Here is a 24860-nt window from a genome sequence, read left to right as displayed (position 1 = left end):
TATTTGCTGTTTCATCAGATGACCTCATAGAGAAAACCTGGGGTCAGATAGTTTTCTGGTGTAGGAGTACTGGTTGGTTTATGGTGCTCTGTGCAAAATGCATTACTGCTGTCAGTGTCGGAGGCAACCGAATGTGAAAAGCCTCACATCATCACAGATTGGGCTGTGGAGGTGTGAAGGTGTGTGCATTCAGAGGGACAAGGGGTGTCATGAAGATCCACGTGCATTATGGGAAATGGTAGGATCCAGTGTTTTTGGGGCTTGATCAGACTCGGGACTGTCTGTCAGGATGTCTCAGCCTCTGCTGCTTTTAATTCTCCTGAATCTCAACCTATAGAGTCCATGATCCCAACCCAACTTTATGAAAGCGCAACACTAAATTGCTGTAGCAGTCCCAACATTGTAAAAATACTAAATTTCAAGTAAAAATCCTACATTGTAAATGGTACTTGAGTTGAAACATGTATGGCAAGTATTATGAGCAACATATGGAGTGTTTAAAGTACTCAATGCAGAAACATTGACCCCCGTGAGTATTATACTATTAGCATTATTGACTCTTTTTTAATGTGCAAGTAGAATTTGACTATTTAATGAGGCGGAGCTAATTGTTATATTTCATATACTGTTGAATGAGTCATTTATGGCAGTGCAGCATATTAATCAAGTATTCAGAGAGATTAAATAGTATTATCATCAGAATAAACCTAAAGTACCAAAAGTAGAAGTACCATTTATGAAGAATGGCCCGTTTCAGAATATTGTGGGATTATAATTATTGATGCATTACTGTGTTGATCACTTCATTGTTGTAGTATGTTAAAGGTTTATACTGCTTTGAATTTCCCCTTATCTTATCCTGCCTCAACCTATTATAGTGGAATGAATGTGAATATGAATCTGCAAAGTAACTAAAGTTTGAAATTAAATTTAGTCCGTCTGTCTGTCTGGCTATCTATTTTTAGAGATAGAGTTTATAGATTATTGGAGGCCTTTCGTTCAGTCTAAATTAAGTTGTATGCCTCTGTCCGGGTGAAAACAGTCACGAAACAGCGGCAGGAATGCAGCTTCCAGACCGGGGAGCAGCAGCTGCTCCTCCGTCAGACGTGACGTCGCTGGTCCCCCGCTGAAAAAACTTCACTCGGCGCAAAGTTTTCTGAGAGAAAGAAAACCAGCGAGCTGGAAAATACTCTCCCTGACCAGGAGCCTGGGAATGCGCGGACATTTGCACTACAGCACCGCATCCCGCCGTCGAAATGTTCATCCAGTTGTTCCGTTTCATCGACTCCGTGACTGTTGTGGCGACTATTTGTGCAACAGTGTTGCTGGCGAAGAGCTGCGTGTGTGTCAGCGAGGAGGACGACGAGGTCCTGGAGAAAAAACAGCTCACGGAGTTCTACAGTAAGTCGAATCATCTGGCTGCAGCTGCTGCTCGGTGGTCTTTTATTTGATAGATGTTAATTAACGACCTCCTGCAAAATAAGCCCACGGTACACGTTCTTGTCCTGTGCGTTTATCACGGTAGACAATTATATAACTGTAGCCTAGTCCCCAAATTGGCCTCTGAACCAGAGTTTGAGCCCCACTGCTGCAGCTTGGCTCACATTACAACAGTGTTTTTTTATTATATGTAAAAAAATAAATACCGGACTTCTCAGGAGCTGAATGTGCAAGTTAATTTTCATGAAGAGAAACATGTGCTGTCCATGTTTTTTTGTGCCAAAGATGAAACAACTATTGACAGTAAACAATATAGAACCTCCCAAAGTAAAATCTGAAGAGGGAAACATGCAGATGGTTAACATGTAAACCTGTTTGCAATAGGGCTGAGATGATTGGTTGACTTGATGATCAGTGTCAGTCTTGAAAGGAGTCTCGTGGCATGTTGAATTAGAGTCAAGGCAGACAGAATACTAATCTGCATCATCGTTACAGTACAATCTTAAATCGAGTACTCAAATTGTATCTTACTGTTATCATGATACTTTTTTTTTTCTCCAGATCAGTTTCAAGTTGTGTGTCTTTAATAGTATGATGGTATAGTCCATTCATCTATAAACACAGAGGACGGAGAACATACACTCTTGTTATTCTTCTTCAGTATGTAAAAGTGACATGAGGGGAGAGATAATTCCTCCAGCTGCTTTCATTACTACCATGTGTATATATTCAGTGTACATCCTCGTGTTTTGTTAGAGTATCCAGTTACACAGAGACCTTTATTCATGTTGGAAGAAAACATGAAAGGTTCCCTCAGGCCTTCATTTAGCTTGAATATTGCTCTGTTTTGGCGGAGAAACTTCTTTAATAAAAGTGAAATGTTAAAGCTGAAGTTACAAGTATTCTCACTTTACTCTCTGACTTTCTGTAAGATCTTTCTGCATCCATACTGCATGGTTATGCCATCATAAAACATACTAATCTATTCTTTTCTGCTCTCACTAAATCCATCCTCCTCTCTCCTCTTACATACACGTTCACATCAATTCCTCACTCCCCCCCCCCCCCCCGCGACCGACGACCCCCCCATGTCTCTCGCCCCTCTCCTCTTCGCACCTCCTCCTCTCCTGTCCTCCTTGTCTCTCGTCCATCTCTCTTCAGAAAAGGGTCTGTTCATCCTGGAGAGCGAGCCGCTGAAGCGCTGCATCACGGTGGACCGCTCTAACATGGTGCTGGAGGACTGCGAGCGGCCCATGCGCCGCATGCTGTGGAAGTGGGTCTCCCGGCATCGCCTCTTCAACTTGGGCACCAGCACGTGCCTGGGCCTCAACATCTCTGACACGACGCAGCCTCTCGGCACGTTCGAGTGCGACACGGCCCTCCCCGTGCTGTGGTGGCGCTGCAGTGGAAACATACTGCACGGGGCGTCCCAGTGGAAGGTGGCCGTGGCCGGACGATTGGTGGTGGTGAAGAAAAACTCCGGCCATGAGTGGAAAAGGTATGGCACACCCAGAGAGGGGCCGTGCTCATATCCATATGAAGGTAAGCGGCAGAAACATCCTGCATGTCTTCTGACTTCTGATCAAACATTCAACACACAAGACGTCTTAGTGACTCTCTGACATGTCTGCATAGGGTATCTGTCGCGTAAAATCATACTAGGCTTGTTCTATTTGCAGATATACACACTTTGTTTGGAAATGCACATGGCATGCCCTGCGCTTTGCCCTTTAAATACAACAACAAATGGTACTCTGAGTGCACGACTGAGGGGCGCGAGGACCACCTTCAGTGGTGTGCTACCACCACTCGTTACGATGAGTTCGAGAGATGGGGCTTCTGTCCGGTACAAGGTAAAGAAGAGTGCAACAGAGTAAGAAATGAACCTGAGTAGATACACTACATGGCCGGAAGTATGTGGACACCTCTTGTTTCGACCCCATCCAACACCTTTGGGGTGAACGGGAACACTAGACATCATCGCCCAACGTCAGTGCACAACTACAGTCCTCCAGAGTGGCGACTCCCACAGCAACATGTTAATGGTTGTGAAGGGAAATGTTCAAGGATCATATGAAGGCGTAATGATTGGGTGTCCACTTACTTTTTGCCATACAGTGCATAAATAAAAAATACATTTGTGTCACTGAAATTTGTTTAATTCAAACTCATAGCAAACCATACTTTTGATATTTTAATAGCACACCATTTACTGTGATCACCAGGTCACAAAATAAAAACACATCTCATTAGGGTCTATATCTGCTCAAATTCCAACCAGACAATAATGAATATCTTTATAATTTTATCTGACTCAAACAATAAATACAAACCCAATATAATGTAAAAAGGTCAGTGACATTTAGTTGCCTTCTCTATTTTATCATTGGCAGTCCATCTTGCTCTTTGCTAACATAAACTCATGATGCCTAAACTCCTACCCACACCTGGAAACTATCTGCACACTCTCTCATTTCATCTCTCTCCTTCTCAGCTTCCTGCTGCCTTTTCAGTTTGTGGCTTTATTCGTAGATTCCAGTTGTGACCGTTTCTGGGAGTCAAACCAGGAGCTGCGTGCGTGTTACCAGTTCAACCTGTACACCATCCTGACCTGGAGTCAGGCTCTGTCAACCTGCCAGGCTCAAGGGGGAAATCTGCTCAGCATCACCAGCCTGGCAGAGCACATGTATATCAGAGGTAGGCATCTGGTAAAAAACACATGCAGGGACCAAAAAGCTGTTGAATGAAACATCCACCAAGTACTGTATTACATCCACAAACGCTACACTAGAACTAAACGACATACAGATTTTTCTATCGCCCTGTATTTATCTCTGTCTGCTGATTACTTTAAAATCCCTCCCTGCTACCGGCTGATAGTTAACCCATCATTTATTTGTATGGAAATCAGATAATATTTGTTGACAATTCGTACAACATCATCTTGTGGTAGATCGACTTGCAAGTGTCGGAGCGAGGGTGTGGATCGGGCTGAACCACCTGAAGGATGGACGGGGGTGGCAGTGGTCTGATGGAGCACCTCTATCACTGGTCAATTTCACCACAGGTACTGATTATTTGTTTAGTCCGTGAGAGGGCAATGTCCGTTTCATGTTATTATTTTTTATTTTTTTTTACATGAATAGTGAATTGCGTATTACTTAACATTTGTTTTTGTCAAGAGACAATCGTGTCGAGCTTATGCAATTGTGTGCACTCCAGAGAGAGCATACAAAAAAGTTGCTTTTGATGAACAGTGTGGAAACAGATTGTAAAATGTGTGCATGAGCCAGAGAAACTACATCAGCTCCTTCTCTGACGTGTGGCATTGGAGAACTTAGAGCGTTGATTGACATAAACCCTGGCAATTGATTAACTATTAAATCCATAAAAACAGCTCCTTGAATAGAAACCCTTTTCATTGTCGTATACATACACGAAATTTGACCCATCCCTGTATATAGTATAGCATAGCAGTGACAGGCACCCGGGGAGCTCAGGGACAGTCGCTAATGGACTAAGATGGCTTAGTCCATTAGCTCCGAGTGTGATTAATAGTAGCTTCTTATTAGCAGTCGGTAATACATGGCACAGTTATTGCACATACAGTACAATGCATTGTGCTCGACTGGCACTTCAGTACACCTTATGTAACGTAATAGGAAATATATCTCAATCACCTCAATATACTATTTATTTAGTGTACTGGCATTTGTATTTGTGAAGCAAAACATTTTGTCTGTTGTAGTTTTAACATTCAAAAGAGGTTTATACGGAATTGACAATGTTTTCTTTTTTCAATTAAATTTAAATATAAAAGATTATTCTATACAAGTTTCATATTTACTCAATAATGGAAAATACAAGGACATCATAAACTTGATTCATTTAACCAAAAATATACAAAATATTTATTCTCACATAAAACAATAAATATATATCTATTTGATGTAATAACAATGCTTTATAGTAATTTCTGCTTTTTGTCGGGAAGGGTTGGCACTTCAATACTTTTCTACATACAGCATCTGAGTTTGACAACATGACAGGAAGTAAAGATGAGGAAGAAAACACATGCTTTTCAAAATAAAACTCCCATCACTGTGTTCCCATCAGCTCTGCCTGCCAGCCCGCTGCAGGACAACAGCCAGTGTGGAGTGTACAACTCAGCCTCTGAGGGTCACTGGCAGAGTATGTCCTGTGAGTCAGCTCTGCCTTACATCTGTAAGAAGACACCTAATGACACCCGGAGAGCAGAGCCGCTAGGTGAGAGCGTACGCTAACACATTGCAATAAAAGCTGACATGCAGACTGCTTCCCTGTATCTTCAGAGGTGTTCCTACCTACTAACAGCGATGACTGATGAGACAAAGTGCAAAATGTACAAGAAGCTTTTTTTTTTTTTTAGCTCTTGTAGCTTTTGGCCTCAACAGCTGCACTGCACCTGGGGAGTTAACTTCTGACCTCTCTCTCTCTCTCTATTGCGCTGTTGGTGGCCAGACCAAAACAATGTCTGCTGTGAATTTGTTTTCTTTTGTTGGTCGGTCCTGTTGTGATTCCTCCTCCTCTCCCGATTCTTCTTCCTCCTACAGAGAACTGGCAGTATGTCCACACAGAGTGTGCTGACGGCTGGTGGCCTCATAACGGTGTCTGCTTTCGGCTGCTGTCAGAGACGGAGGCAGGAAGCTGGGAGGAGTCTTCCCGGGCCTGTGGCTCTCAGGGGGCAAACCTCACCAGCCTCCACTCCCTGTCTGAGGTGGAGATGCTGCTCAAGCTCCTGACTAACTGTAAGAAGCGTCATGCAAAAGAGATATATGAAGTTCTGACAAGAGGATGCTAAATACTGTTTTGTGTGCGCGTGCCCTCATGTTTCGTAGTGTCTGGGGAAAGTATGGAGGTGTGGATCGGTCTCTGGAAACCGGCATCGTCACCGACCGTTAAGTGGTCCGATGGCTCACCTGTAACTCTCACCCTCTGGCACCAGTATCACCCTCCTCACAACCTGACGGATGCAACACTCTGCGTCAAATTTGACAGGAAGGTGGGAGGTGATTCTTTCATGTAAAAATTCTCCCTTTTTGCCAACAATTTAAAAACACAAAGATATTGAATTCACTATAATGACGACAAGCAAAAGCAACGTATCTCTCGTTTGACTTTCATCAAAATAGTTGCAGATTAATAAATGAATCTTCTGATATTGTCAGCTCTAATTCCTTTTTTTAAATGTTTGTATACATTAATGGGTACTGTCTTGTGAGAGTCATAGTGTTGACCTCTTTCACAGGAAGGTAACTGGCTTTTAGCGTCATGTGATGAGCGACTGCCGGCGGTGTGTAGAAGAGAAAGCCAGAAACCCGCTCATCAGCCTGGAGCCTTGGATGAAGATTGCCCTGAGGTACGAACATGAGCACACGTGTGCATACATCCAGGCACATCAAGGAAACCCTGTTTTTTAACAGTAGCTCAACCTTTTCTTTAACCACGCAGCAGAAGCAGGTCAATAACACATTTCATGATTACGTAACACTTAATCTTCTTAGTTTAGCTCTGATATGAATTAACCCATTGTGGTTTCAGGTTGTTCCAGTAATTGTATTTGTATATGCTGATGTCAGTTCATGTCAAGTTCATGTCAAGTCCAGTGAAAAATGGATCTCACATAAGAAAATCAGATTTGCTGACTTGGTAGATCGACATCTTAACAGTTTTACCACATTCTGCTAAATAATATAGAAAGTTGTCTACTTTCAACCGAAACTGAAGTGACTTATTTTTAACTTTGTCAGGCAGATTGTGGGCTGTGCAGAGTTACAATAGCCCCACACAGATCAGGACGTGCACCAGGCGGAGCCGTGCGCCCGCTGCAGTTTTAACTGCTGAGCGAGTTGCCCCTTCACAAGCACAATGAGCTGATTCACTCCACTGCTGACGTATTGTCTGGCATTCATGTTGCTCATTGACTCTGTTTACAAGAATATCAGACTCCTGAGTCATCGGGCTACTTCATGCCCAAAAATGGCCCTGAAGGCCCAATATCAGTGGACATGCTCGAGCAGTCTCTGATGATTCGGGCTTGAGCAACAAAAGCATAATATTCCACCTGAGTCTCGTCATTGTCTGTGTTGTAAATGTTTGCCACCGTGTCGTTTTGTTGTTAAAAATGCTTCCAGACACTTTGGTTTTAAAGAAAGCTTTGAGTTTTGTCTTCATGTAAATGTTTGTGTAGGCCTCTGGACCCCAAGTATAGGGAGGATGGGGGGGGGGGGAGATGGGATATAGGGCTGAAGGGGGGGCAAATTGATACCACTTGTCAAAACACCCCCACCACACAACTAACACACAGACGAGTATACACACACTGTCGTGCATATAATTGCACACATATACGCAAACGCGTAGAATAACCTTCGCTCCAGCTTAGGAATGTGCAGCTTTAAAAGATTCAGTAGAAGTGCCAATAACAATACCTGAGTTTTGGTAGTGATGCCAAAAGGAAACTTTTCAGACTTTGAGTAATATTTAAATCAGGCTATGTTACTTAAAGCATGTTAGCATGATCATGTTAACTTTTAGCTCAAAGTACCGCTGTACCTAACTGCAGCCTGACAGAGGTGCTAGTGTGGCTGTATAAGTCTCGTTACGACAAACATGTTTTAGATTTAACAGAAGAATCCAAAGTGCTCTAATATATTAAATGTCAGATCAGATCACAAAGATCTTCAATCTGACTAAACATTCAACGCTAAATTTTCAGTACTTGACAATTTTAGGTATCGGGTGTTACGGACACATTTTGATCAGGACCAAAAAAAGTGTTAACAAGTTTGTATTTTTCCTTCAATGCTCATCTCTTTTTCCTCATTCTCATCATATGTGCGTTTTGATTATATTAAAACTGTATTTGATGACGTCGTTGTCTTGTGCAATATATAAACAAGCTGCAGCTTGAAAAAGAACATGATGACATGGTGTGTGATAAGTTGATTTTGTTTTGTTGATGTTGCAGGGCTGGAAGCGACATGGCCACTCCTGCTACACTGTGACAAGCCATGAACAGAGCTATGAAGATGCACAGATGGGATATTACTGCACTGCTCCTCTCCTTACTGTGGAAAACAGGTGCTGTAGTCAGCTCATGGTTGGCTGTGTTTTATTTGTAGCAACACTGGAGCCTCTCTTCTCATCCTCTGGTCTTCCTCACGCTGGCAGGTTTGAGCAGGCGTTCGTCAACAGTTTGCTGAGTGAGAGAGGGACCAACAGCAGCAGGTATTACTGGATTGGCCTCATGGACCTGGAGAAGGGGGGAGAGTACACCTGGCTTCTTCACAACAGCTCCTCGCTGCCTCTTACCTTCACAAACTGGAACAAACACCAGCCAGGTGAATTGGAAAATGTTTCTTTACGAATTATAAATAAGTTTACTGTGTTTTGGTTTGATGGCAATATCCTGCCTCGTTTTCAACGGCTTCATGTCTTCCTTTCCTTAGTCAGTGCTGGTGGCTGTGTTGCCATGTCAGGCGGCTCTGCGTTGGGTCACTGGGAAGTGAAAGACTGCAAGTCGCACAAGGCCTTGTCAGTGTGCAAGCAGAGCATCAGCAGCTACCACGAAGTCCAGTTGCCAGAGCGCCACATTGGTGCGTCCGCCCCCTGTCCTCCAGGGTGGGAATCACACTCTGGGATGCTCTACTGTTTTAAGGTGGGACCATCCTCCTCTTTTCTCTGTCCTGACTCGTGTTCCTGATTCACCTTGTCTCCTTACCTCCTCTGCTTTGTACAACCAGCAGTCCAAAAGATATTCAATTTACTACCATTAAAGACTTAACAGAAAAGCTAGCTTTTTTGGCCATTTTGTTTGTTGATCAACCACCCAGTTAATCAATTTATTATTTCAGCTCTATGGACAGGGCAGTAAGTTATTTGTTAAGTACTAATTTAACAAATAACTTACTCAAAAATAATCTTTTGAATTGAGAAAAGATTTTAAAGGAAATTAAAATGATGAGGTTCACCCAAGATGCATTTATTGCAGGCTAATCATTTTCTGTTCCTTGTTTGCCCCATGTATACACATTGATTTATGTTGAATTTTAAACATTTTAATATTATTCTCATTTCAGACAGAGCGATTTTGAAATGATTGGAAAAAAACCTGAATATATTTGAATGTATACAGATAAAAACTAAAACTAACTAAGTGTTGCTCTTCTAGGTGTTCCACAATGAGAAAGTCCTGATGAAGCGTTCCTGGGTGGAAGCAGACTTCTTCTGCCAGGCCCTCGGCGCTCAGCTGGCCAGTTTCTACCACTATGAGGAGCAGGTGTTTGTTAAGCAGCTCCTCAGTACCATGTTTGAAGGGTTGGTACAGCCCTCTGGGCCTCGTCAGTGCAGGAATGTTATGGGAAATGACAATGCATCAGGTTCATTTTATGTGCATAGAGCAGTGGGTAAAGGATTTATTGACTGGCTTTTGTAGATGAAATGTGGTTTGGGATTGTTTTGGACGCCTTGAGTGATAAAACACAATGAGTCATGAAACCAAGTAAAGAATTTTAGAATATCAATGTGCTGCAATAATTTGATAATTTTGTAGAATCAAATAAGTAAGTTAGGTTGTCTGATGATAAATTTGTCAGGCATAAATCTTGCAACTCAATGAGCAGTGCTCTTTAATGACAATATTGGATTTACAGGAATTATTATATTATTTAACTGTATGTGTGTAGTACTTTTCTAAACCAATGTGAAAAGGTGCTTTACACACAACAAACAATAAAACAACAGAATAGAATCAACAAGGCAAAAATCAGTGACCCAGACATAAGATAGAAATCTAGAATATACAGAGTATAAAACATGTCAAGAAGAAAATTATTTTTAAAAAGAAGATAATGACAGCAATACAAAAATCTTGATGATAAACACTGGACAAGCTTGCTGATATTATATTCAAAATTAAGGCTGGAATTAAAAAAGAATTCCTCGGCAATAGCACCAAGATGTGACTTGATCCCTGCATGCAGATTTTCTGGTTTTCAGAATTGAATTGAAGAAAATGTATGGAAATCCAATCTTTCACATCTGCCAGAGGTGTAACCAGAAAGGACAGATCAGAAGGCTCATCATGGCTACACCATGTATGTGTTTGATGTGACCGTTGGAAAGCATACAAGAAAAATAAGAAGTCCTAAGGTCCTAGAATTAAACCCTGGGGCACTCCACATTTTCTTTTGGTTATTCCACCTGTGCAAATATTCCCTAGAATTTCCAGCACACTTTTAAGACAATCTACACTATATTACAATATAAAATTACCGATAAAGTAAAGTGATAACAGATTTTGCTTGACTGAGTGTCATGACATAATCCAGATCACAATGATGAAATTAAATATTGCTTAAACAAACAAGCTCACATCAATGGCCTATTTTGTGGTCCAAGTCTAAAACTAAATGCAAGGATACAATATATTATAAACAGTTTTTTTTACTCCCATAGATTTCTTCCACAATGTGCTGGTGAAGTACATGAGAGATCATTGTCAAATCTCAAATGTTAAAATGTATAAAAAACACTTGCTGAGATGGACTTGTGTTGCATTGTCTTTTTTTTTTGTTCTGCTGCTCTTTTTCAGAACAGAGGGCCGCTGGTTCTGGGTGGGTTTAAATAAGAGAGACCCTGAACATCCCGGAGCCTGGGAGTGGTCTGATGGTTCCCCTGTAAGTACATGGAGAGGCTCACAAAGTGTCCAAAGGCCATTTTGTAACACAAAGAAACATTCAGCAGGTGTAACCACTATGGTTTTGTCTCGTGTGTTGGTGCAGGTGGTGACGTCCTTCATCGAGGACAAGAACGAGGAGGATGACAGGAGGGACTGTGCTGTGTACAGCGACCTGACCAACGCTCTCATGCCGCAGCCCTGTGACACCAAACACGAGTGGATCTGCAAGCTGTCCAGAGGTAATCGCCCTCACCACCCCACCAATATCCACACAGACATACTGCTCATACACACACACCTACCAGACTTTGATTTATGTTGCAGGTGACCAACTGAAAAAACCCTACTGGTACACCGAGCGTAAGTATTTTCATTTACTTCGTTGCTTCTGGCAAACACAAGCTTTGTAGACATTGATAGACATGATTTATATTGTTGTCCGCCTGGCTCCCCCACAGAGAGCGAGCCCTGGGTTTTTCACCGCGGAGCTGAGTACCTGCTGGCGAAGCAGCCCTTTGAATGGGACGCCGTCTCTCTGGCCTGTCAGATGATGGGAGCCTACCTGCTGTCCATTCACTCCAGAGAGGAGCTGCACTTTGTCAAGGATCGTTTGCAGAGGGTTTGTTGTTGCCACTGCTCATCAACCTATATTCACAAAATGTCAATGTCCTCAGACGGAGATATATTCGTAACATAGCATCTATTTCATAATCACTATCATAAAGTGGTATCATACAGCACTGGTATTAATTTCTCCATCCGCATTTCATTCCGAACATGAGAGTGAATTATCAAGAACAATACGGCATTTGGCAGAATCAGAATGATATGATTGCGATAACCAAACATCATTAAGATTGCAATATCTCTTTCATATCCTCATGTCTTTCTAAAACATGCACCATGGTAAAATGTAATTTATTCATTTAAATAACAAAAATAATAGCGCTTATTCAAAAGGAAATATAACAATTTCAACTCATTTTAAAATGGAGACATATCTACTCAATTGCACAAAATAATATCTGCAACCAATTTGCTCCAAATTAACAGTATTATCTCTGTGCAAGTACAGCATTTTTCTTCTTATTATATTCTTCCCACCTCTTCCCCTATCACTCCAACATTTACTTATTCCCTTTGCAAATACTTCCGCCATCTAATTGCTAGGACCAAAATGATGCCAGGGGCTTTTTTCAGTGAGCAGGAGCACAATGTCACACAGTAGTACACAGCCAAAGCAATGTACTTAATCACAGGGGCTCTTCTCCATTGAACGGCCCAATAGGCCTCTCTCCCAACAGTTCACACACACAAAGTGAAAAAACAAACAAGTGCATGAACAAGTGTGAACACAATTGACACACTCATACAAACTCAAGTGTTTACAGACGCACATCGCCAAGTTAAGACGTACCTCATATGCGGATGCTTTCATGCTCGAGTGCCGCCACACACAGGGAGTAAGAAAAAGGCAGGTTTTTTTTTTTGACAGCGGCCTTTTGGGCGGCACTATAGAAAGTCTCTTGTGGTGTTGAGGCTTGTGAGGGGATAAAGGGAACAAAACGAGGCGATGAAAGAGACGAAGCACGGGCCAAGGGGGCCGCCTGAATGGACGCTCATGTCAGAGAGGCTCTGAAAAAAGAAATTCTGGCCGAGCGAGGACTGGATTGCAAAGGAGGAGGGTAAAAGTGAAGTAAGCTCTTTTTCATGTCTGTTCTTGTCACTGTGTCTCCTCAGCTCTCCCTGGGCCCAACAGACTGGTGGATTGGCCTGTCCATTGAGCCTGGAGAGGAGGCCAGGTGTGTGTGTTTTGGAGTTTGTTAAACATTTCCCGTTGCTGCCACTGATTCTATTAGAGCAGTCGACACTTTGTTCAACAGCTCGAGTAAAGAAATGTTGGTGTAGTTACAACCCAGGGGCCCAAATCACAAAAGCAGTTTGCGATCACTGCTTGTGGACTTATTGCCAACAGTGGCAGCCACTCCCAAATTAAAGATAAATCTACAACAGGGCTTTGGAATGCTCATGCGCAGTTCAGCTCCTGCGGGTAGTGTTTTGATCAGTGAAAAATGGCAAAATGAGCAAGACGAAATAACCTCATGTATCGTAGCTTGCATGTTGCACATTTGTTCTCAAGGGGAACGTGACATAAAGCCGACTGATGTGCAAATTGGTTATACAAACTATGATATGGAAGGTAAAATGGGCAAAGGATGTGTTACCTCATGAAAAAGGAGTATAACAAAACAGGACCCCTAGCTCAAGATTGTTTTAAAACAAAACAAAACCTGATAAAGCCTTGGTTGAGTTTCTAGCCAAACAAAGCACAATAGAGGCTTGAATTGAGTTCATTAAAACCAAGACATCGGTGAGGTCCGTTCATTAAACGTATTTGTGTGTTTGTTTGCAGGTGGAGCGACAAGACGGAGGTAGAATTTCAGAACTGGGCAGAGAGGACTGCCAGTGGTGGCCCAAAGAGCAACGGCTTGTGTGTCACCATGACCTCTTCAACAGGTAAACACGTGCACATTCAGAAAAACACTCTCTGATGCACGTCTGCTCGCACTGTACTAGAATGTGTGGAGGTTTCCCCGGTACATCGCAGGGAAGTGGTCGGCGAGTAAGTGCAGCGATCTCCACGGCTATGTATGCAAGAGAAGGACTGTGTCTGTGGTGGAGACTCCCAGGGAGCCGCACTACATCGGAGGATGTCCGGCGAAATGGCTGTACTTTGGACACAAGGTTCGGACACACACACAAATTCAAGCAGCAGGGTGGAGCAGCGACAACCCTCATAGATTTGTGTGAATTAAAGTCAGTTGAGGCAAAGACACTTCAAAAATACTTACCTCTTATAGAACCTTAACTCAATGCATATAAGTGGAAGCTGTTGTGTAGACAGATGAATGACAATATAAAACACAATAGTATTTAATATATATTCTTAGGAGAAGACATAATTGTTTACATATACTGTTTACAGCCACATGATATATTTATTTAGCGTGTATAAATGCTGCATATGAGGGGTTATAGTAAAGTGTTATTTTAAATGATTATCCGCTTATATTGTTGTTATGTGCAAACTGCAAAAAAAAGCGTCTCGTTATATCCTCTTCTCTTCCACAACTCAGTTCACTTCCCCAAATTCCCAGCTGCCTCGGGTAAAAGCCGGATGTTTGTGTTTACTTTCACTGTTCCTTGAGAGAGTTATGTTGACAACTTCAGAACCCCCCCCCCCCCGTGATGCTCAAGCTGAGTCAACCTCCATAAAGAGCAAAACCAGCTGATCTTCTATGATCTTGACTGGTATTAGATCTCAAAATGTAGTTTTATTTAAATAAAGGACTAGATTGTTCAAGTAAAAAAACAATATTGGATGATATAAGAAACATTTTGAAGAAAATCATTTCCCTTGGGGACATGTGAAATCTTCTCAATGTAAAAAATAATTTTCCACCAAAACAATATCTGTGAAAGATAGTTAAAACACGATAGTAACCAGACATTCTTTACTGTTTGGTACCAGATGAGACGCAGTGACCTGGAATAGATGCAGTCGTTGTTCTGCATATTAAACAGAACGGAAATCCTTATGGCAATGTCTGTCCTTTTTTCTCCTCGAGCTCAAAATATGGAACAAAGAGTCATATTTTTTTTGAGGTTGTAGATTGCCACCAACTTAAACTTGAACTGTGTGCCAAGCGTGTCAGAGAACTACGGTGGCCTATAGATCACTATAAATGCACACTGTTCCTTTAAACCAATAGGCCACAAAGGCAACCCTTCCTAACTCCTTTTAAATATATCTGCACACATGCCTTTCAAGGTTAACGTTAGTGGATTTGAACAGTGAAAGAAGTTAATGCTTTGAGTAATGTTACATATTTTCCCATCAAATTTAAGAAACTCTTGTCAAAGCTCTTGTCAATGCAAAAAGCTGCCAAACATGAAATCGCATCCCTCTCCGTCTATGAAACAAGACTACGTGCTTGGATTTTATTTATTTTTTTACATTGACTTCTGACTTCTTCATACAAGCGTCCTGGTGGTGATGGGGGAATTATGATTTGCATTTCGCAATGTGATATTCATGTTTAGTGTGGGATGTGTGTGTGTATGTGTTTGCAGTGTCTCCTGCTTCACCTCCCTGACGGCCCAAAGGAGGGAAAGAGTTGGAAAGATGCCCAGTCCATCTGCTCCTCCTTCGCTGGCTCGCTGGTTGCCGTAGAGGACGAGATTGAACAAGGTAGAGGCAAAGTCCGACGAATGGTTGATTTCATATACAAACACCATCAGACAATGTATTTGGTAGGCATGTCAGAAAGGCCACACAGTGTGCTATTTATATATATAATTACATTAATTAATTCTATATTTTTCTCAATTTTCCTATTCTCACACCATCATTACTGCAGCCTACATCACTATGTTGCTCCAGGGAAGCTCTGTAGGTGTGTGGATTGGTCTGCGGGATGAGGACACCATGAGATGGACCAATGGGAAATCCGTCAGCTACACCAACTGGTCTCCAATTGGACCAAAGAGCTATCTCACTGTAAGCTCCTGTGAATACTTTAGGTTGACCTACACTGCTACAATTTGTTGCAACCAATTATTGGTGGAAGTTTCTGAAGATGAAAAGGTTTGAGTGTATTAATATGTGCTTTATGAACCCCAGGAGGATGAGTGGCTCAGTGGATTTGCCGATGAGCCGTTGTGTACTGTTCTCTCCAACAACCACAACTTCCACCTGACAGGAAAGTGGTACAATGAGAAGTGCAGCGAGACTGGGTATGGCTTTGTTTGTCAAAAAACTCAAGGTAAGATTCCCTCAGTTTCTTTATCTTTGATTTTATTCTGTCACTGCCTGTCTTTTATTGCACGTCTGTCTTTGTCTTTTGCTGTCAGCTCACATTCTCTACTTCTCCCATAACCTATTCTCTCTGCAAGTCAAAGAAACCTTCACCATCAGTGCTGACAGGGGTTTTCTTTCCTGACAGCCACATACTGTGTTACTGGCCCACAAATGACAGAATGATTAACAGAACTGAAAATACTATGCTACAGAAATAGGATTAAACACATTAACAAAATTGCAAACACAACGATATATGAAGGCACATTAAAGAGTAACTTAAAGGAGCTCTATAGGGATTTCAGATCAAATCTATGATTGCCTCCACATGACTTTCAACATGACTGTTATCAGCTGTTACCGCCATATGAGCAGACTGCAAAGCGGCGGCGGTTAGTTAGCCAGCAGACCGGCCATGTAAATAAAGCACAGAGAAGCTCGGATAACGACACACTCGAGACGGAAAGCAACTCCATTACACCGCTCTATCTTTACATAGCAAATAGATGTTTGTCAATTAATGCTGTTAATGTCATATAGAACTGTTGAGTGTGGTGTAACAGGTGCAAAAAAAGCACAATCAACCACAGTGACATTATGTCATATATGGATGTCATTTTGAATCTTTGTAATTTTAATTTCAACGCATTTCATGGTTGGTTCTACATCATGTGAATTCTGATGTTACTTACTGTGTTTAAAGGAAAACAATATGGTATATTGCATCCTGGTGTGTTTCCCATGTGGCCATGTGATTCCATTGTATGGACGTAGATCCTTATGCAGTTAACCATATTTGCTATCACAGGCGGCTGCTTTACTTTCGGTCAGACTCGTGTTTGCAATGATTCTCGCAAATAGTATGTTTATTTGGTCGGCTGCAGTAAGGAGGCTTGAGCAGCTTGTCCTGATATCCTTGTTATCCCGTAAGATTATCATGACCCATAGAGTCACAATGACCACATTTATGGGGAATATGCCAGGTTGAAATGTATTTATCTTTAATGAAACTCCAAACACGTAATGACACCAGGGATGGTGGCAAGTCACATTTCTATGGGCACACCAGGCCCTCCTTCATGTAACCTTACATAGTTGTTCTGATAATTGATAGTTTTTGTTGTTAACCTTAAATGAATAGATAGACATTTTCAGAAATGCGCTTATTCGCTTTCTTGCGAAAAGTGAAATAAGAAGATTGATACTCACTTTCATATCTGTCAGTAACAATTAGGCTAGGGCCAGGAAATGGGGCGTTAGCATAAAGACTGGAAACATTTAGCCTGACAGCACCCCTAAAACAAACACATTTTATCTTCTTGTTTAATCTGTCTTGAAACCAAAGTATAAAAATGACAAGTTACGTGCTGAACTATTTATTGGGAGTCCGGTAGTCTCCGCTCGTTGCTTGGTAACCTCGCAATAATGACGGGACTCAAGGGAATTGTCAAACTACTCCTTTTTTGTCATCCGTTGATTGCATGTGTGCCAAACATCAACACTTTGAAGTGATCATTCTACCCTTCTTCCAACACTCCTCTCTTTTGTTCTTTTTTCCTTGTTACAGATATATCCAAACCCCCCACCCACTCCTATCACCACCCTCTCCCTGACAATATTGAGTACAGGAGCCGCAGCTACAAGGTTGTGTCTGGCAACATGAGCTGGTACGGGGCGATGCATATGTGCATAGAGAATGATTCTGACCTAGTGAGCATTACAGATGCATACCACCAGGCTTTCCTTACTGTCCTTGTCAATAGATTGGCAGTCCCCCACTGGATTGGACTGTATAGTCAAGACGTATGTATCCTCTAATGCTATATGTACTGTATACCTCTGCACAGTATATGTCTACTGTATATGTGTCGGAGAGTAGTGTGTGTGTTTGTCTGCTTTTCTACAGTTTACCGTTTTGGGAAATACGCTTAGTCACTTTTTTAGCAGTAATTAAATGAGAAGATTGATGGTATGGCATTCTCGTGTCTCTACGGTAAATATAAGGCTACAGCCAGCAGCCGGTTAGCTAGCTTAGCATAAAGAGAGGAAATGGGGGGGAAACAACTAGCCTGGCTAATTTATTAACATGTTATTCCCTGGTTGGTATTTTATCCTTACAAAAAACAAAAATGTAAAAAAACACATCAGCTTTCTAGCTAAGTCACACAGTCATGGTGACGACAGGACTCCTGTTTTCCAACTAGTTGTCTCCTGCTGACAGTCTTTATGCTAAGCTAAGCTAACCATTTACTGGCTGAACATGAGAGAGGTATAGAGTGCTGCAAGAATGAGTCCTAAAACGTAACATTTTTGCACTTCCGGTTCCCTCACCAGAGTCAAAGTCAATGTTTTGTTCTACATTATAAATGCGTCAGTAAATATTCTTCTTGTGAATTTTGTCGCTTTTATGTATCTCAAAAAAGGCGGTTGCTAACAAGTGGCTAAATGTGACTATATCACGCCATCACGCCGACTAGTCCGCCTTCACAGCCTCACTGTGGTGTAGTTTGTTTATTTTTACCTCTGGCGAATACATTCATGCTTCAAAAATCATAAAAGTGGTGTTCATTTCCCATGTAAATATCATAAACTTGTGTTTGCCACAGAGTTTATTTTCTGGAATAATCCGATGGAAAAATCCCATTGATTTTTTTTGTAGAGGGAACCAGTGCGACGTAAACTTCCGACGTTCCAAACTTCCCTGCAGCATTGTATTCTCATCTAACTCTCGCCAGGAAAGCAACTAAGACTATTCCCTAACACTAATCCTTTTAATATTTCTTAATAAGCATGAATTGCAGAGAATACACATCTGCATGCATGCCATGAATTTTAGAAATACTTTCAATGTGCTTTTTAAAAAATATATATATATTTTCACCAAAAGCATAGTTTGTGCATGTCCACGTGTCATCAGCATCCTAAAACTGGCAGTCAGTTTCCTATCCCACACCATCATGTAGATAGCTAAACACTCAAGTAATGCTGGCAAATCATAACTTTTGATTGAGTATCTAGGTCTTTGACCTACTTTGCTGTGTGCTGTACCATGATGCACCACCTGACCAGACTTAATTGCCTGCTCTAAAATGGAAAAATCTAAAGCTTCTCCTTTCTTTTTTAAAAATAGATACACACAGAAAGCCTATAGTAAAAGCAAAATAGCTTGGAACAAAATTTGAATATGTTGCCCGCAGTTGTGAAATGAAAGTATAACAAAAGGTCCTCAGATTCTTTAAATTATTTAGTTTTAAAGAGATGTCCGCCGATGGCGAGTTACAGTTGTCTCACATGCCTCTCGGGTTTTTCTCCTGACCTTTTTTGCCCACGTAGATGTAGTCCATCCACAGGCATGAGCTCTCCCAGCAGACAGTCAGAGCCTTAACATTTGGATTCAAGTATCACTGAGCCCCCGTGGAATGTCTTAGTCACGGAGAGAAATGAACACAGGAAGTGAGGGAGCCGATTCTCTTTCTACCTCTGTTTTATTTTTTTCATCTTACCTGATCTTGTTTCTGTTTATTTCTATCTCATGAACCAATAATGTTGTTCTTTTAAATTTTATTGCACTCATTATTGACCATCCCTGTCAATATCAACAAATAACAACTAATTTTGTCATAGTTTAGTATTATGACCGCCACGAATCATGTTATTCTTCAAGATTATTTCAATTTGAGTTTTACATTTAGTGATGCTTCTAGATTAGAAGAACAAACCCAGGATACAGTATTTCAGTAAGCACAGTCATGAACTAAAAACTGCAACTATACAAATAAAAAAACAGATTTTAGCAAAATGTGTACTACAAAAAAGAACAACACAGTCAGAGGTCCGTGTGAATTAGGTGTTGAGTGTTCCTGGCAGAGCGCCACTGCAAGTGCAACTTCTTCACTGACACTCTGGTGACTTCCTTACAGAGTGGCATCAATTATCAGTGGTCAGATGGCAGTGACACGGTGTACACACACTGGGATGCGGGCGATGACGACTTTGTGACGGGAGAGTGTGTGTACATGGACGAGAGCGGAGGCTGGCGGAGAGCTGACTGTGAAACTCTGCTACCAGGAGCCCTGTGTCATGTTCCCCCACCAAGTCAGTGCTACTTCACTGAATAATAGCAGTGCTCACTCGACACTGCACCTCTTCAGCTGCTGAGTTTCTGTCACTCATAATGTGTGAAAGTGTCTTCTGCCTTTGTCCCTCACTCTCTCTCTCTCTCTCACTCTCTCTCTCTCTCTCTCTCTCTCTCTCTCTCTCTCTCTCACAGGCAATAAACCATTCATCTCATACGAGGTGGCGTGTCCCTCCACATGGGTGAAATTCAGGCATGGCTGTTACGACTTTGAGCCTGTGGTGCAGAAACTTACATTTGAAGAGTCGAGAGAGCACTGCAGGCAGAAAGGTAGAGATTCATAAGATGCAATTTTGGTTGTTTATTGCAAAGTAATTTATGCATTGTTTTTCAAAATTGAAATATGTTAAGTCACCGTAATCTGCAGGATGGAATACATACTCCCCCTACAGGTCAGCTAGAGGAGCTGCTCTGAGAAGCCCTAGCTACTTAGAAAACTGTGGTTGAGTTCTTAATTAGAAATGCCACTTAGAGGAAATAGATATAAACAGTAAAAGTATGCTTACGGCTACATACTTTACACCAATGGTGTTTTCAATTTCTAGTGTGTTATAATACTTGATACCTGCCCACTGTAATTGTTTGGACATGTATTCGTTGTCTTGCAGAGAATTTACATGCTTTAAAATGGAGAGTAGTTGTGAGTTTGTTGTGCTGCTGTCTCTTCCTAGTCAACACCTCAGATGTCCTGACCATTGAGAGTGAGACAGAGAATCGTTTTGTTCTGGAGCAACTGTGGTCGTCGGGGTTCCTTCACCACGCCGTGTGGTTGGGGATGTACTTCAACACTGACAGTAAGAATCTATCCCTCTCTGGTACCCATCACATGATCGCGATCCCATTTCATTAACTTGTGGACTTTGATTTTAGCTGATTCTCTGGCCTGGGTGGATGGTTCACCTATGGACTACATCAACTGGCCCAACAAAGCCCCAGACTCCAAGCAGCTGACTGCAGATGCCTGTGTGACTACCAGGGTGATTGACGGTGTGTGGCACCTGTCGAAGTGCACCGAGCGGCTCGGCTTCGTCTGCAAAACCACCTCAGGTAAATTGAATTGGGGGCCTTCTGAGCGAATATTGGGTCCCCTGTATTGAACTCGTACAACATATTGGAATATTTGTTGCTGTAGGTCCCCAAAATAATATGGTGATACTTACATGTTCACAACTCGTTTCTGCTGCCACAAAGTGAACAATAAGTGAATAAAAATAAAAGTGAATAAATAAAAAACGTGATGAGTTGTATTGAACTCCACTGTATGTGTTCTTTTGCAGATGCAATTGCTGAGGTGGAAGTGGAACCTCTAAATGGTAAAGTGCACTTTCATCTGAATGATTTACACTTTGGATGGGTGGCATGAGCATTATGATACAATGTGATGCATGTTAATAATATACAGTGGTGGAATGTAACTATATGCTGAACAAAAATATACACGCTTTTGGTTTTGCTCCCATTTTTCACGAGTTGAAATAAAACGTGTAAACGTTTTTTCTATGCATATGCAAAATGCTTATTTCTCTCTTGTGCACAAATGTATTGAAATCTGGGTTAGTGAGCACTTTTCCTTTACCAAGATAATCCATCCACATGACAGGTGAGGCATATCAAGATGCTGATTAAACAGTATGATTATTACACAGGTGTGTCCTGGGATGGTCTCAATAAACGGCCATCTAAATGTGCAATGTATCTTGAAGAAATACATTTGTCAGGCCCTCTAGTCTGCACTATGGATTTCACACGAATCGGGCTACAGATGCATTTTTTTTGGTCACACAGGATTCACCTGAGAAGAGAACCTCCTCCCTCAAAACCTGCAACATCTGTGGCATTGTGTTGGTGATAAAACTGCACATTTCAGAGTGGCCTTTCACTGTGACCAGCCAAAGACACACCTGTGTAACAATCATGCCGCTAATCGGCATTTTGATATGCCACACCTGTCAGGTGGCCTGATTATTGAAGTGCTCACTAATATAGATTTTAACAAATTTGTGAACAATATTTAAGAGTAATACACATTTTTTGTGCAAAGAAAAACTCTTAAATCTGTTATTTCAACTCGTGAAAAATGGGAGCGAAAACAAAAGTGTTGCATTATATTTGTTATAGTAGTAAATACATCTTTGTACTTTGTACTACTACAAATATCTTTACTTTACTAAACTGGTTTTTACTCCACTACATTTGCAGGACTTTTGCTTGTAGCGGAGTATTTTCAAAGTGGGGTATTACTACTTTCACTTTGGATTTGATTACCTCTTAAACCACTGCAAATATATCTGTATTAATGTTTGTATAATTCAAAGAGACCACACATTACAACAAAAATATGGCCACATAAAAGCTACCGTGCATTTCAGGTTTACATCACGGCGTCATCCCCGCTGCGGTGCTGGTGGCCGTGCTGATCTTTGCCCTGGTGGCAGGAGCGATGTGGTTTGTGTACAAGAGGAACGCTTCACGTTTTCGTGGACTTCATACGCTCAGCGGTGCTTATTACAGACAAACCAGCTCACAGGCTACGGAGTCGGATGGAAATGTGCTGATCACACACCTGGAGGCTCACTCGGGAGAATAGCACTCAAGTGAGTTCTTTACGGTCTCCATCGTTCTCCCGTTATCTGTCTGCCTCGCGCCATTTCACCATCGGGTATAAACGCCACATGACACTGTAAAGCCGTGACTCCTCAGGACAGTGGTGAGATGATGACGGCAGACATTTCCCCTTTTTGTAATTTGAGAATGTGCATCGAAGGATCCCAGTTGCTCTCAACAGTTTTCATGCGTTCAAAACATCTAAATGAGACAAACGATTGTGAAGATATTTGTTGTGTTGACACTGAAGAGCCCACATTGGAATATTCTTGACTGACAAACATAACTGAGATTGTTGAAGAAGGGATGCTAGGTACTAAACACTTGATGCCTGTTGTTCTCCCGCAGTGTGAGTATTTAATCAATTATAGTTGGAAAACGGTATTTAGGAAAAATAATAAAGAAAGATTTTATTCAACTAGGAGATTCAAACAGGTGAAAGAAAGGCTTGATCCACTTCAGGGGTCAAAAGTAACTTTCATTGTCATACGTAAGAGGCAGATTGGTGACAAAATAGAAATTACAGTAACATTTGTGACTTCATTTTGTACATTTCATTCAGAATTTCAGGAGCGTGGGGCAGCATTGTTATCAGTATTACTTTTGTGTTTTTATTTTATTTTTTTAAGTACACATGCTGTATATTGACAAAAGAGTTGTTTGTTCTAAACTAACAGAAAATGTGTAAGGCATAAGTGATTATCAAATTCATTCCCTTGTTCACTTTTATCTGCTGATGCAAAGCAAATTACCAGATGTATTTTTGCACAATTTTCTTTGTGTTTTAATAAATTGAGGTCAGGCCGAACAATTCCAGTTTCATTATCTATTTCCACGTAAGCTCTGTAAGGTTTGTTTGCAGATTTGGTCCCTTCTTAATAATTTAGTCCACTCCTTTTGGATACATGTGTTGCGTTTAGCTTGTAGCATTTCACCATCACTACATATTGGCACATCACAGGTCAGAGAAGGCTTTGCTTTATTTATACAAAAGCCCAATCGGTGACAATAAAGAGATATTCATCTGAGCGAGAACAACCAGAGTGACTGCAATCAAGACTGCTCTGTTCAGTTTTTAAGTAGGCCAGTAGGTAGTTCATGTGAGCTGTAGGGCAGATAGTACTGATAAAGTGATGATGCAATGCAGTTAAGGATTTCAATTTTCTTTCTTTGCAGCTTGAATATTATCCTTGGTCTTTTCACATTGAATTAATCTCTGTGACGTACTGTACGTCACAGATGAACCACGAATATTGTCAAACATTTTGTCGGCCTTTAGGTAAAAAATATAATAATCACTTAATGTGTAATTGAGCTGAATAAAACGCCCTCCAATCAGTCTTATTAGATTGTCTAAATAAAGGTGTCAGCCTTTAGCAGAACCTTTAAGTGGAGAAAATGAGACAGCAAAGTGCAGCCATTGACTCTTTCTCTGGTAGTATCTGACATCACAGTGGTTAATAATTCATACCAGCTGCTACGTTTACGAATTAAAACATTAAGTGCTACTGTACGCACAAGATAAATCATTAATGCTCTTCTGCTGCAGCACTTCCTCTGCAGTTGGTGGATGAAAAACACACAACGTGCGTTTCAGTTGACGGAAACAACCGAGTGGGCGTGAAGTGGGTAAATGGAGAGAGCGTTCGTGTTTTCTGGGAATGTGAAGGGAGGGCACCAACGAAAAGAGCCAAGAAAATGCAAAGACGGAAGACATTTCGCCTTCAAAATCAAAGCCTTGCATGAGATTCGCCTTGTTCAGTCCGTCATTTACTTTAAACTATTTAAGTAAAACACTATGAGATAGCCTGAGTCAAAAATGTTCGTATGCAAAGTCAAAGTTATGTGATATTAAGTCAAAAATCTAATTAGCTATTTGACTTCGCAAAATTGGATTTAGTCTCTTGATTTTGACATTATGTCTTATCTATTTTTAATTACCAAGTCAAAATAATGAAATGCTCTCTCTCTCTCTCTCTCTCTCTCTCTCTATATACATATAACGTTATGTATATGTAGTACATGGTTTTGTATATATACATAAAGCATAACCCACTCTGTTGTATGTTATGGTTTATACATGATTTTGTATGTTGACT

General features: G+C 41.3%; 1 protein-coding gene across 1 annotated transcript; it reads left to right on the top strand.

Annotated features, from left to right (window-relative positions):
* The first annotated feature begins 1075 nt into the window (after positions 1-1075).
* Positions 1076-23572, top strand: pla2r1 (phospholipase A2 receptor 1). Its single transcript, XM_031846245.1, has 30 exons — positions 1076-1401; positions 2602-2982; positions 3120-3293; positions 3973-4137; positions 4394-4507; positions 5557-5706; positions 6033-6227; positions 6318-6481; positions 6728-6838; positions 8450-8562; positions 8653-8822; positions 8931-9139; positions 9653-9798; positions 11075-11159; positions 11265-11400; positions 11486-11521; positions 11620-11780; positions 12902-12963; positions 13575-13678; positions 13770-13906; positions 15296-15413; positions 15583-15722; positions 15846-15987; positions 17590-17825; positions 19943-20117; positions 20293-20427; positions 20829-20951; positions 21028-21204; positions 21435-21470; positions 22527-23572. Exons 1-30 carry the CDS (start codon positions 1257-1259, stop codon positions 22742-22744), a joined length of 4458 nt encoding a protein of 1485 aa, XP_031702105.1. The 5' UTR covers positions 1076-1256; the 3' UTR covers positions 22745-23572.
* The last annotated feature ends 1288 nt before the right edge of the window (positions 23573-24860 follow it).

The sequence above is a fragment of the Anarrhichthys ocellatus genome, unplaced genomic scaffold, assembly GCF_004355925.1.
Source record: "Anarrhichthys ocellatus isolate YVR2014 unplaced genomic scaffold, GSC_Weel_1.0 scaffold6, whole genome shotgun sequence".
Classification (NCBI taxonomy): domain Eukaryota; kingdom Metazoa; phylum Chordata; class Actinopteri; order Perciformes; family Anarhichadidae; genus Anarrhichthys; species Anarrhichthys ocellatus.
The sequence above is the reverse complement of the archived record's forward strand: the minus strand, read 5'-3'. Positions and strand labels throughout refer to the sequence as shown.

Excerpts from the sequence above, each read along its gene's own strand:
- pla2r1 (XM_031846245.1), top strand. The coding sequence starts at position 1,257 with ATGTTCATCCAGTTGTTCCGTTTCATCGACTCCGTGACTGTTGTGGCG. Across the intron at positions 6,228-6,317 it reads GCTCAAGCTCCTGACTAACT|TGTCTGGGGAAAGTATGGAG; the intron begins GTAAGAAGCGTC and ends CATGTTTCGTAG. Across the intron at positions 15,414-15,582 it reads AGAGGACGAGATTGAACAAG|CCTACATCACTATGTTGCTC; the intron begins GTAGAGGCAAAG and ends TCATTACTGCAG.